At 33.4% G+C, this 14,525-nt stretch overlaps 1 protein-coding gene across 1 annotated transcript; it reads left to right on the forward strand.

The window, feature by feature from the left end:
• Positions 1–9,035: 9,035 nt before the first annotated feature.
• On the forward strand, positions 9,036–14,174 carry LOC132732264 (phosphofurin acidic cluster sorting protein 2-like; the record flags this gene model as incomplete). Its single annotated transcript, XM_060718657.1, has 4 exons — positions 9,036–9,123; positions 11,954–12,043; positions 13,152–13,277; positions 13,670–14,174. Coding segments are annotated over 4 exons (493 nt in total), but the record flags the coding sequence as incomplete, so codon positions are not given.
• Between the last annotated feature and the right edge of the window lie 351 nt (positions 14,175–14,525).

Raw genomic sequence — 14,525 nt, forward strand, 5'->3', positions numbered from 1 at the left:
CCAAACTGGCCCCGCCCCAGGGTGTCATTGTTTTTAACTATATGTGTATAGTAAAAACTTAAAAAAATCTTCTTTTAAAAAGCCCAATGAGCTAGAGCTTAGATGTTTAGCATGAAACATCTTCTTATGGGTGTGTGTGTGGGGGGGGGGGGGGGCTATATACAGGTGAGCGACCTCAGGGCCATCATGGCCCTCTTGTTTGTTAATCATTATCTCCATACAGAGTTGTTATTTTTACGTAATTTAAAGGTGATGTTTTACAAAGTGATTATTTATTTTAATAAAGTAACTTTCTATGTTTTTCTGCATAATTTATGTTAATAATTGTTACATCAATTCTTATCAAACAGTGAAATAACAGGTTTATATTTCACTGATATACATGTATTTCTATAAACCACCGAAAAGCATGTAATGAAATATTTATTTACAACTGTCAATTTCCACATTTTACACAGAACTGGAGTAGGTCTGTCATAATTTTATTAGCCTTGCAAACAAGTTCAAGATTGCAGCCTTTTTCTGCATAACTTACCGAAAAATGTCATCGTCATAATGGTAAAGATTTTTCAACAGAACGAAGCTTATTTTCGCTTTTTTATTTTAATAAAAATATCTGTGTCAGGAAAATATGTGACAATTGAATTTTTCTCTGTTTTCTGCAGAAATATTCACAATTTTGGTAGTTGTGCATATAATTGTTTGGAAGTAAATACTTTTTAAATATTTTATCATTATTTTTCACTGGTGATTTAGTCAAGGAGCTTAAAGCAAAAAAAATAAATTTGCAATTTACGGCAAATTTAGGTTGGTTTATATTCAGTTTATCAATTTTAAGGCGATGTCTCTGGCTAATTGGTGGATATTTGATGGCTATTATAATGTTGGACAATATCTTTAAAGTACTCATACAAATGTACATCTCATATGTAATTTCATCACCTCTGGTGATAGTAATCATAAAAAGTTGACACTCGATTAAATCCACCTAGCTGGTGTTAATTGGGTCTACTGCATTCTTTATGGAATTTTACACCATATACGTGTATAATCACTGTTTGATCGCCAGTTTTTGTAGCCAAAATGCAAAAATAATCGCCAATCTAATAAAATTATGCAAATCGCAACCTTGGCAGCCGACAGTGTGAGCCATCGATTTTAATTTGATTTCAATTTAACTTACACACATAATCACATGTTATATAAGAGCGCTACAGCCCAGCCCCGTTCAGACTTTCTGCAAATAATATTTATATGATAATAAATAGGAGGTAGGGTTGAAAACTAACTTTAAGGTATGTTTATATATTAATAAGCTAATTGACGACCTTTTTGATACTGTGTTAACAAAATGCAATAAATTAAGTAAGTGATTTAGTAGTGTTCACCATAAATATCTATACATTGTTTATGTTTTGTCCGCTATTCAATCAATTTATATGTATAGAAATAAGTACATGATTCTTGATTACTAATATTTGGATTATTAAACCCCTTTACCTCTTTATGTTTTTGTGCCCCCACTTTAGGGGGGGGGATAGATTTAGATTTACCCTTGTCAGTCCTTCGGTCTGTTCTCTTTTGTGTCGCATGTAACTCTAAAAGTATTTGACCTAGAGTCATGAACCCTTAACAGGGGAATGTTGATCAGCATGTGCAGTTGTTGTGCACCTGGGGTATTTTCGTGTGGGACTTATTCAGTATTTTTTAGAGTTATTTTCCTTTGACTTAGTAAAAATTTGCAATTTTCAACTTGTGTCGCATGTAACTCAAAAGTATTTGACCTACAGTCATGAAACTTAAGGAATGTTGATTAGCATGTGCAGTTGTGCACTTGGGTATTTTCGTGTGGATTTATTTAGTATTTTTAGAGTTATTGCCCTTGACTTAGTAAAAAGTTTGATCAACATCACTGTGAAGTTATGCACCTGGGACTTTGCATGTGGATTTTTTTTCAGTTTTGTTAGAGTTATTGCCCTTGACTTACAGTAGTATAAATTTGCAATTTTCAACTTGTTCATGCATAGCTCAAAAAGTATTTGACTTGTTGGCCTGAAAGTTTGCAAGAATGTTGGTCAGCATGTGTACTTATGCACCTTGGGGTTTGCTTGTGGATTAATTCAGTATTTGCAAAGTTCTTGCTTGAGGATTTATTCAGTATTTGTAAAGTTCTTGCCCTTTTACTTAGATTTTTAGTTTTCAACTTCTGGCACATGTAGTCCAAAAAATATTTGACCTAGAGTCATAAGATTGACAGAACAGTGGCGTGTGGGGGCACCCATGTCCTATGGACACATTTCTAGTTTCCATTAAGTGGTTTAGTATTGTCTCTGATTGGATTATCAGCCTTTCACACAAATTAACCGTCAAAGTTTAAAGTGAATACTAGTAACTCTATAAATATTGATGATTATACTGATGCCTTCAAACTATGTGTACTAAACAGAATGTGTTAATCAATGCTAGGTCAATCTGCCATTAATTATTATTGAGAAAAGAGTCTATTTATACTTGATTGGATGTGTGCAAACTTACCAAGTCCTGTTTCAATTTTCCAAAATGGTTGAGTTAAATAATTATTATTTTATTAGTCCCCTACCGGTTTACCGGAGGGGACTTTAGGTTTACCCTCCGTCCGTCTGTCCGTCCGTCCGTCAGTCCGTCTGTCCGTCCGTCCGTCCGTCAGTCCGTCCGTCCACAAAACTGGATCCCGCGATAACGCAAAAAGTACTGAAAATATTTTAATGAAACTTGATATATGGATAGATGGCAGTATGGAGATTATGCACGTCTTTTTCTTTTCTTCCTATGTTGAAAATTCTGGTTGCTATGGCAACAAATAGACTGAAAATATGGCAAATTTTACACATAACCTGGATCCCGCGATAACGCAAAAAGTACTGAAAATATTTTTATGAAACTTGATTTATGGATAGATGGCAGTATGGAGATTATGCACATCTTTTTCTTTTCTTCCTATGTTGAAAATTCTGGTTGCTATGGCAACAAATAGACTGAAAATATGGCAAATTTTACACATAACCTGGATCCAGTGATAACACAAAAAGTACTGAAAATATGTTTATGAAACTTGACATATGGGTAGATGGCAGTATGGAAATTATGCACATCCTTTTCTTATCTTCCTATGTTGAAAATTCTGGTTGCTATGGCAACAAATAGACTGAATTTCAAGATTTCTGATTCTAGTTTTTAAGTTTTTTCACTATAAGTTCTTTATTTCTTAAGGTATTTTCTTCAAACTTTAAATATAAGTTGCTTGTCATCAACCACATCATATGTGACAAGGTTTACAACTCTAGCACAAAATTTATCAGAATTACCTCCCTTGAACTTAAAATTTTCATGAAAAAAACATTGTTTTTTTTAATGTATCTACTTCAAACTTCATATAAATGTTTCTTATTATCACTCAACATTTGTGAGTGTTCAATACTCTAGCAAGACTATTTCCAGAATTATGCCCCTTTTGAACTTAGACTTTTTTTTTGAGAAATTGGTAATTTTTACTCCAACTTCTTCAATCATGATAGGATTTTAAAAATGTTATATTTTGATAACAGGGATGTTTAAAAAATAACTTTAGAGTGTCCTTCAGTCTGTCTGTCTGTACATAAAAACTGTTTCCTGTGATAACTTTTAAATAACTTTTTTAACAAATTTACTTAAAATAGGAACATAAGTGAATGGCCAATGGCCCTTCAGAATGTTGCTTGGGCTCTTACCGGTAGGGGACTTATGGATTGCTTGCAATACTATGATAATTGCTTGTTTATATATGGATTATTCAAAGTTACAACAAAAAGCCTGCACATTGTATTTTCGGCAGATTATTACTAACACAATGCATTATAGGAGCATAATTATACTAAATTACTGGAAAACACATGGGCTGTGAGTGACTAATTACACATAAGTATTGACATGCAATAAGTACCAACTTTACATTTTACACACATGCAGCTGATATATGGTATATTGTGTATTTCTACAATGCAATGACTGGCAGATTTGAAATGTGAGATTTTCTCTCATTTACCAATTTCAATGTGATTTTGATGAGACATTGCACAAATTGCCCCCAAGAATGATCCCTGTGTAGATATGTTTTACCATAAATTGTAAAAGAACTTGTCCTGAAGGCCAAGTGAAAATAACTTAATTAATAAAATACAAATAATAATAATATGACAAGAATGTACAAAGCAAAACAGAGCACTGTAAATTTTACAATAGTGATAAAAAATATAAAAGATAAGTCAAGGGTCTAAACAAATTTGTAAGTTCTCTTGTTGTTTTTTAGCTCACCTGAGCATATGCTCAGGGTGAGCTATTAGGATCACTCTTCGTCCGTCGTCTGTCGTCCGTCGTACGTCGTACGTTGTCCGTCACACTTTTCAAACGACATCTCCTCTGAAACCATAAGGCAGATCATAATGAAACTTCACAGGGATGTTCCTTGTGTGAAGCCTTAACAAAGTTGTTCAAAGAAATCCATTCCATGCAGAACTCTGGTTGCCATGGCAACCAAAAGAAAAAACTTTAAACATCTTCTTCTAGAAAACCCAAAGAGCTAGAGCTTAGATATTTGGCATGAAACATCTTCTAGTGAGTGTCTACCAAGATTGTTCAAATAAAAGCCCTGGGGTCAAAATTGGCCCCGCCCCAGGGGGTCATTGATTTTCCCTATATGCATATAGTAAAAACTTAAAAAATCTTCTTTTAAAGAACCCAAAGAGCTAGACCTAAGATATTAAGCATGAAACATCGTCTAATGAGTGTCTACCAAGATTGTTCAAATAAAAGCCCTGGGGTCAAAATTGGCCCCGCCCCAGGGGGTCATTGATTTTCCCTATATGCATATAGTAAAAACTTAAAAAAATCTTCGTCTAAAAAACCTAAAGAGCTAGAGCTTAGATATTTGGCATGAAACATGTTCTAATGAATGTCTACCAAGTTTGTTCAAATAAAAGCCCTGGGGTCAAAATTGGCCCCGCCCCAGGGGGTCATTGATTTTCCCTATATGCATATAGTAAAAACTTAAAAAAATCTTCTTTTAAAGAACCCAAAGAGCTAGACCTAAGATATTAAGCATGAAACATCATCTAATGAGTGTCTACCAAGATTGTTCAAATAAAAGCCCTGGGATCAAAATTGGCCCCGCCCCAGGGGGTCATTGATTTTCCCTATATGCATATAGTAAAAACTTAAAAAAATCTTTTTCTAAAAAACCCAAAGAGCTAGAGCTAAGATATTTGGCATGAAACATGTTCTAATGGATGTCTACCAAGTTTGTTCAAATAAAAGCCATGGGGTCAAAATTGGCCCCGCCCCAGGGGGTCATTGATTTTCCCTATATGCATATAGTAAAAACTTAAAAAAATCTTCTTTTAAAGAACCCAAAGAGCTAGACCTAAGATATTAAGCATGAAACATCATCTAATGAGTGTCTACCAAGATTGTTCAAATAAAAGCCCTGGGATCAAAATTGGCCCCGCCCCAGGGGGTCATTGATTTTCCCTATATGCATATAGTAAAAACTTAAAAAAATCTTTTTCTAAAAAACCCAAAGAGCTAGAGCTAAGATATTTGGCATGAAACATGTTCTAATGGATGTCTACCAAGTTTGTTCAAATAAAAGCCATGGGGTCAAAATTGGCCCAGCCCCAGGGGGTCATTGATTTTCCCTATATGCATATAGTAAAAACTTAAAAAAAATTCTCTTAAAAAACCCAAAGAGCTAGAGCTAAGATATTTAGCATGAAACATCTTCTAATCAGTGTCTACCAAGTTTGTTCAAATAAAAGCCCTGGGGTCAAAATTGGCCCCGCCCCAGGGGGTCATTGATCTTCCCAATATGCATATAGTAAAAACTTAAAAAAATTTCTGTTAAAGAACCCAAAGAGCTAGAGCTAAGATATTTAGCATGAAACATCTTCTAATGGGTGTCTACCAAGATTGTTCAAATAAAAGCCCTTGGGTCAAAATTGGCCCCGCCACAGGGGGTCATTGATTTTCCCTATATACATGTAGTAAAAACTTAAAAATCTTCTTTTAAAGAACCCAAAGAGCTAGAGCTAAGATATTTAGCATGACACATCTTCTAATAGGTGTCTACCAAGATTGTTCAAATAAAAGCCGTGGGGTCAAAATTGGCCCCACCCCAGGGGTCATTGATTTTCCCTATATACATAGAGTAAAAACTTAAAATCTTCTATTAAAGAACCCAAAGAGCTAGAGCTAAGATATTTAGCATGAAACATCTTCTAATGGATGTTTACCAAGTTTGTTCAAATAAAAGCCCTTTGGTCAAAATTGGCCCCGCCCTAGGGGGTCATTGATTTTCCCTATATTGCATATAGTAATTAAAAACTTAAAAATCTTCTTTTAAAGAACCCAAAGAGCTAGAGCTAAGATATTTAGCATGAAACATGTTCTAATGGGTGTCTACCAAGTTTGTTCAAATAAAAGCCTTTGGGTTAAAATTGGCCCTGCCAGGGGGAGGGGGGGCAAAAGTCATTGTTTTTCATTATTTGTGTATAGTAAAAACTTAACATCATGAAACATCTTCTAATGGGTGTCTTCCAAGTTTGTTCAAATAAAAGCCCTTTGGTTTAAACTGGCCCCGCCCTGGTATGTACAGGTGAGCTACCCCAGGGCCATCATGGCCCTCTTGTTTTGCAAGTTATTTGCAGAAGTATTTTCACAGCAAGACAACCTTATTCAAAAATCAAAGTTGAAGTCTATGTAGCAAAAGTCTTATTTTGTTTACAGTTGCATTATAATATTCTGCCGTCAACCTTCTGATTTTTAGTGTTATAGACTGTGTTATGCACTGGATTGTTGGACGAAAATTTTAAAAGGTCGATAAAAATAAGCATTTGGGACAGTGAGACTGGAAATTAGAATAACAGAATGGGTCGTTATGTTTGGTCAGTAAATAGTGATGTATGGCCCAAGGGAGGGGATACAGAATAAAGTATATAGGTTATATAAAAACAGTACTCATTCTGTCTCAGCATTACATACATTTAATAACAGAATCACTTCTTCAGTCAGTTAAAATATGAACAGCCTTGAAAAGTGACAGTGAATTAGGATGATAAAAACAGTGTCAAATAAGTAGCAGTTAAGTACTATTATTGTAATTGATACTATATTTTTATCATATTTGAATCAAGTATCAGTTCTCATTACATAAGTATTTATTATTGTTTGATGATCTCATACCATTTTACATTGAATCAAACATAACAAAAAATGAAAAAACGATTATCAGTAGATATATAATCAAATTATATTCATCAGTTTGGAAAAATGATAACAAAATACCAGTACTTCAGGCCAGTTCAAACAATAACTTAAAGTTGATATATCTATGTTTACTGTCTTGATTTGATAGTAAATAGGAATTAATGTATACATTTTCTATGTTCATTCCCTATATAGTCTGCATCTAAACTTATTTTAACAGTTAAATAATACATTTGTGGTGTGTCTAGGTATGTTTAAACTACATGTAGATTTAATCCAAACTTTAAGGAAGGGTTATTAGTTGCTACACAATTAATATATGTATTGCATTTATGTTATCATCTGAAGACCTGTTTAAGCCCTTAATTGACCTTAAGGTATTAGCACCCTAATGCATTACCTCCGCGTTGAAGAGTATTCAAATAGGCTAGAACTAATGTTAACTACATTGAAAATGAGGTCCATGGGTTCAATCCCCAGAAGGGTCAACTTTTTTTTTCTTTCTTTTTTTTCTTTTAACATTATTTATGTATCTCTCATGTCCCATTTGGAAAGAAAAAAAGTGTTTAATTTTGATTTTTTGATTTATATAGGTATTTATTGGCTAAATTATGCTAAATCTAGTAATAAATATGATACCTGATATTTTCAAAGTGTAATATAATCAAAACTAGACGGTAAAAGTATTTCATATTTTACAAGATCAACCAATATACTTTTTTAAAAATTTAGGGAAACTTTGAAAACAGGCACTCATTTGGGTAAATTTTAAGAATTTTTTAAATTAGGCTCCCAAAGTAGAAAAATGGTCAGACACGTGGTAAAAATGGGTGGGGTAGGGTAACATTTTTATACAGATTTCATAAATTTTATGTAGAAACCATAATTTTGCTTATGTGGATTGTTAGCTGAATGGTACTATTTGTTTCTTACCAAAAATTAATGGGAAAACATTTTTTCATTAGAAAGTTATTGCAGATTATTTAAAGGTTCCTCATTTCTAAAAAAGGGCCCTCATAACATCCTAGCTTGAGTTCAGAAAAGTAGCCATAACTTGATTTCCGTACGGTAAACTTTGTTTAAATTTTGCATACGGGTGTACTTTAAGGTATACATCTGACATATGATGTCAATTTTTCAGTTCCTTATAGTGCCCATTAGGGTCCTAATACATTAACTAACAAAATACATGTAGACCTAAGTTAATGAACACATACATGTAGACATAGATTTGCCGTAAGTCAACTAACAACGTACATGTATTTAATGCACAATCTCTATGATAAAACACACATACATGGCATTGTAGTAACAGTAGTACTATACTAGAGTGACAGTTTGGTTTACAGCTTTTATCTGTATTACTTATATCTTGCTTTGTGAATTATCTGTGATATATTTTGAAATGTCAAGTTATCTACCATTGAGCAGTATCACTGGAAGAAAATTGTATTTATAATCATTTAAAGAATATGATCAGAGCAACTTGATGAAGCATGATAGATTTAAATACTGTAATACGTTTACCCTCATGATATGAAGGTTACTGGCCAAGGATGATGTCAGTGATAGGCATACAGCACTTGTCCCCAAACCATGATTGCTTTGGGTCTGCAGGCAAGACGAAAAATCCCAGAATCCATAATCAATGCATGCCAAAAGCCAATATGTGGAGCTCTGTATTAAGATTTCTATAGCATTGGATAATAAATGTATCAAAAATTTTTGTTTAATTAAATAAATACATGTTTTATTTTCAGAATATGCAGTTTAAGACTGACAAGACTTATTGTGCTTAAACCTCTAGAAAATGAGCTAACTTCAGTAATAATTGCCATGAAAATGCAGGTAAGATTTAAATATTGCTACAGAGCTGATAGGTGCAACGAATTTTCAAAATATATATGAGAAAAGGGCTAGAAATTCATTGTTTTATGCAATTTATATGAAGTATCAAGGGACTGACTGTATATTCTACTACTGTAAATATAATTGAACTTTTCTTTGCGTCATTTAAAGTTTGTAAAAACATTTACCAGTGTTTTTTTGTTTTTGTTTTTTTCATAAGCAGGTTCGAAGTAAAAAAAAATGGCCCCATTAACATAGCCAGAATATTCTTCCATAATTTTTGTGTTGCCTTGAAAAGGTGACATATAGGGGGTTACTTTTGTCGGCGTTGTCGTTGTCGGCGTCCCTAAAGCTTGTCCAGAGCATAACTCAGTCACTATATGTCTGATTGACTTCAAACTTGGTATGCATGCTTCTTTCAATAACCTGAAGTGCAGTGCACAAGGACCGGTACTCTGCAGTTCTTATTTTTTGAGTTCTTGCCCTTTGTTAATTTTCATACTTTAATTTTGTCCGGGCCATTTCTCTTCAACTAAAAAAGCTATGGACTTGAAACTTCATAGGATGATAGATCTCATTAAGAAGAAGTGCAGTGCACAAGAACCGGTACTCTGCACTTCCTAATTTTTGAGTTATTGCCCTTTGTTAATTTTCATACTTTATTTTTGTCCGGGCCATTTCTCCTAATGTATAAAAGCCATGGACTTGAAACTACATAGAATGATAGGTCTCATTAAGAAGAAGTGCAGTGCACAAGAAAAGGTACTCTGCCTTTCTTATTTTTTGAGTTATTGCCCTTTGTTTATTTTCATACTTTAATTTTGTCCGGGCCATTTCTCCTTAAGTATAAAAGCTATGGACTTGAAACTTCATAGGATGATAGATCTCATTAAGAAGAAGTGCAGTGCACAAGAATCGGTACTCTGCATTTCTTAATTTTTGAGTTATTGCCCTTTGTTAATTTTCATACTTAATTTTTGTCCAGGCCATTTCTCCAAAAGTATAAAAGTTATGGACTTGAAACTTCATAGGATGATAGATCTCATTAAGAAAAAGTGCAGTGCATAAGAACTGATACTCTGCATTTCTTATTTTTTGAGTTATTGCCCTTTGTTGATTTTCTTACTTTATTTTTGTCCTGGTCATTTCTCCTCAAGTATGAAAGCTATGGACTTGAAACATCATAGAATGATAGATCTTACTGATAAGAAGTGCAGTGCACAGAAACTGCTGCTCTGCACTTATCATTTTTTAGTTATTGCCCTTTGTTATTTTTCATATTTCATTTTTGTCCTGGCCATTTCTTCTAAACTACATTGTTCACAAGGCAACACATCCGACTCGCGGAGTTCTAGTTTATGACTAAAGCTCATTCTTGAAAATTTAAGAATGTGAAAATTAAGAAAAATAAGCTGTTTAGTGTTGGGTTAAAACTGTTCTGAGTTATTTCTTATAATCTGATTAATCAAGATACATGCATAAATGAAGTCTGAAACTGATAAAATATTGATATGTTAATATTAACATGTAATTTTTTTCACATATTTAGATAGTATGTTAGCTATTTTCACATGTATAAATCAAGTAAGAAAATGTCTTTTACTATTATGGAAATGTTGCATTGTGAATAGTTATTATTTAAAGGCCAGTCCTTTACCAAAATATTGATAAAAAAGTGTGATTCATTTCTCATAAGATTTTGATCAATATCGTTTATTTATAGAAGGTTTTTTGTGTTTATTTATGCATTATGCTAATATATTAAGTGGCAAGAGATAATAAAAGCAGTGGCATGCTTTAGGATATTATTTTGAACCACACTTATAATATATTAATTTAATTTTATGACATAACATAATATGCCTGATTAAATAAAGGAGGTTTTTTTAATACATATATGAGGCCGCGTCACGACAAAACCAAAACACTGCGTTTGCGACCAGCATGGATCCAGACCAGCCTGCGCGGATCAGGATCCATGCTGTTCGCTATCAGTTTCTCTGCCTTTAATAGGTTTAGTTAGTGAACAGCATGGATCCTGATCAACTGCGGCGACATGCGCAGGCCTGGTCTTGGATCATGCTGGTTGGAAAGGCCTGTAATGTTAGGTTTTTTCGGTCCGTGAACGCGGCTTTATTTTTGTAATATACTCTGTTCCGTGAATATGAACAGACTTAAGTATCCATTTGCAAATTTTATTCATCAATTAAAGAATTATCAACCATGACATTAAGATTTCATGCTTTTTGTCCATTAAATATGGAAATGATTACTGTATAAACTTTATTTGTATTTTATGTTCAGTATTAATAAGGAAGTACGTGTCTAAATCATAGTTTGTATTTATTTGTATGCAAAGTGTATGATTTTGTAAATTATATGTAAGATTATGATGTAAAAAAATCCCCTGAAAGCCTCAAATTATGTGTAATGATGTACTGTCTATTTGACATAATACTATTGTACATGTAATATTGGCCTGATTAAAGTGGAGTATGTAAATGATATCTTAATCAGATAATCTTTTTACCTGGTTTAAATACGGTAGTCTTATTTTGTAAAGATGTCAGGAATTTGAAGTGTAATAATTACCATCAACAATTGAGGTCAATGTTAAACTTGTTCACAATGACAAAATCTGCTTTCATACACATGTACTGAATGCATGTGTTTTTAAAGGTCATCACCTTAGTTTCTATTTTGTATGATTTTAGTACAACATTGTTGAAGGCATCATCTTTCTAAACAATATTCCTCAGACAGTCTATAAGAACAGGTTCAATTGTATTTCATTTTAAAATTTTTTTATTAATATTGTGTTTTGTTATAGAGTTCAAAGCGAGTATTGAGATCAAATGAGATAGAGATTCACGAGGTGACACTAGCCGACGTACAGCTGGATCTGTCGTTCATGTTGCAGGTAAAAAATACAAAAGGTTCAATCACGAGGCTAATTAATGGAACAAAAATGAAGTACCTTTAATCATCAGCAGAGTCAGAGCTTTGACTAGACTTTGTACTGATTGCTGCTTGATTAGGATAGTTTTATAAAGCTGGCTGCTGAGTTTTAATAACTCTGTTGAAACCTCTTTGTTGGCCTGCTTAGATCGTTTGTTAAGGTGAGAGTGAAGTAATCCAGGCTTTGTTGGTTCTATCCTCTTGTAAGTTTTAAGCGCTGATTCAAAAATTATGTGAGATTTATAGTTTGGCACTTGGAAATTGGTAATTACTGGTTAATAGTTATCCAGGATTGCTGATTAGGTAGATTGACTGCCGAGATATGAGCAAAAAAGTTTGTTGAAAATCAGTGCAAAACTTAGCGAAAACAAACATAATTAAGTTAACAATGGACAGTTCCATATTCAAAGCAGGGATAGTCTGTTACATTGATTAAGTCTGGTAAGCATTAAAGTACAAATTACAAGTGTTGATATACTGTGACATATTTCAAAACATGTGAAACTAGACAGGAGTGCTTGATACTTTATTTGTATATTGGCCCATGATAAAATATATTATTATTGACAGCACCTAAACCTTTACTATCAAAGTATAATCATGCTGTGTGTATTTGTGAAAATTTTACTGTCAATAAAGAAAATCAATTACCTTCCATATTATAGTGAATTAAATGCAAAACCTGAGGGGTAAAACCTGATCTTTGTTATCCTTACAATAAACTATCATAATATAACTGTAGCAGTCAGTAATACAATAGAACACTCAGTATGTGAGCTTCAAATTTTATTTACTGTTATATATCAATTCTTTCAAAAATTCCTGGTTATAATTGATAGAAGAGATTATTCAATGATTTAGTAAGTTTTATGATAAAGAAACAAACAAACATGTTGACAGAATTTATATAATACTCATATTAAGAGTCTGAGGTATATCTTGTTCAAAACTTGTATTCAAATCAATTAATTAAAGTGTCAGTCCTTTAAGTAAGTTTGACTGTTCTTGTAATATGTCTTGTTGTTTGAGTGTCCAGTTAAAATAATCTTATATTTATTTCTATCTTATAGTATCCTCATTTCCTGAAGAGAGATGGCAACAAACTACAGGTGATGTTACAGAGAAGAAAAAGATATAAAAATCGGCCAATTATTGGATATAAAACATTGGCTGTAGGACAACTTAGTATGGCAGAGGTGCTTTGTTATTTTTTTCATTTAATATTTTCGGTTATAAGAATTGATTTCTTTTATTTGCAGATCTATTTATGTTTATCATCTGACTTAAATATACCCCCAAATGATACTGCAGTTGCTCTCACATCAATCATTTCATCTCCATACTGTCCACTCTATAACTCTATACCCCTTGAAGGATTTTTTCTTCAAATTTTGTAAAGATGTTGTACTGCTGCATAGTCATATTGTCAGCAACATAACTACTGAGTTGAAATGAAGTCAATTTTAAAACATTTCTAGTATACATTCATACATATGATGCCACACCTACTTTAAGTATAGGAGCATGATTTTGGTCATGTGGCAAATTGTTGGCTAAGTAATAAAATTAGTTATATTGTTATTTGTAGGTATTACAACATACAGACAACAGAGAAATGGCTCTATATACAGATATTAAAGATCATAAAAATGTTGTTGCTAAGGTTACGATGCTCAATATATCCAGTTCTCCTGTAGATCATGAGGAGAACCAGAATGGAAGAAGAAAAATGGCTTCTGATGCAGGTAGGACCGAATATATATGTCCCTGGTGGTGATTTTGTACTTCACCCTTGAGATAATGGCTTTAAGCTAATTTGAATTCACCACAGTACAGTTTTCTGCCACCACATCATTCCTTGGCAGGCTGTCAAGCAGTTTACCTGTACTAGTGTCTTACTTCTGTACATGACAGAGCAGAGGTATAGTGTGAATACACCATAAAAAAGGATTTCATGATCGATCACAATGAAAGTAACTTGCACCATCCAAGTAGCAAACCAGAGTTGCCTGATTAATAGTCCAAGGCTTTGCAATATAGTTAACCAGACAGTTATTATTCATTGGAAAGTACACATGATAGGGCCAAGAAAAAGTTTTGTTGCAATAATATTTTGGCCTGGTTAGGCAATTAACATTTAATAGGTACCTGAAGTAAAGGTTGAAAATATTTCAATTGAATTTTTATACCCCCGCACAACAAAGTTGTAAGGGGGGTATACTGGAATCAGCTTGTCCGTCAGTCCGGCTGTCCGGCCGTCCGTCGGTTTTTTCTTGTCCGCCCAATAACTTAAGATTCCTTTGACCCTTAGTCTTCATATTTGGCATGGAGGTTAGTCATGATTAGTAGATGACCCCTATTGATTTTGAGGTCACTTGGTCAAAGGTCAAGGTCACAGGGGCCTTGACTTCAAAAAGCTTGTCCGCCCAATAACTTAAGATTCC

The sequence above is a fragment of the Ruditapes philippinarum genome, unplaced genomic scaffold, assembly GCF_026571515.1.
Source record: "Ruditapes philippinarum isolate M1 unplaced genomic scaffold, ASM2657151v2 ctg18893_1_1_1_1, whole genome shotgun sequence".
Lineage (NCBI taxonomy): Eukaryota > Metazoa > Mollusca > Bivalvia > Venerida > Veneridae > Ruditapes > Ruditapes philippinarum.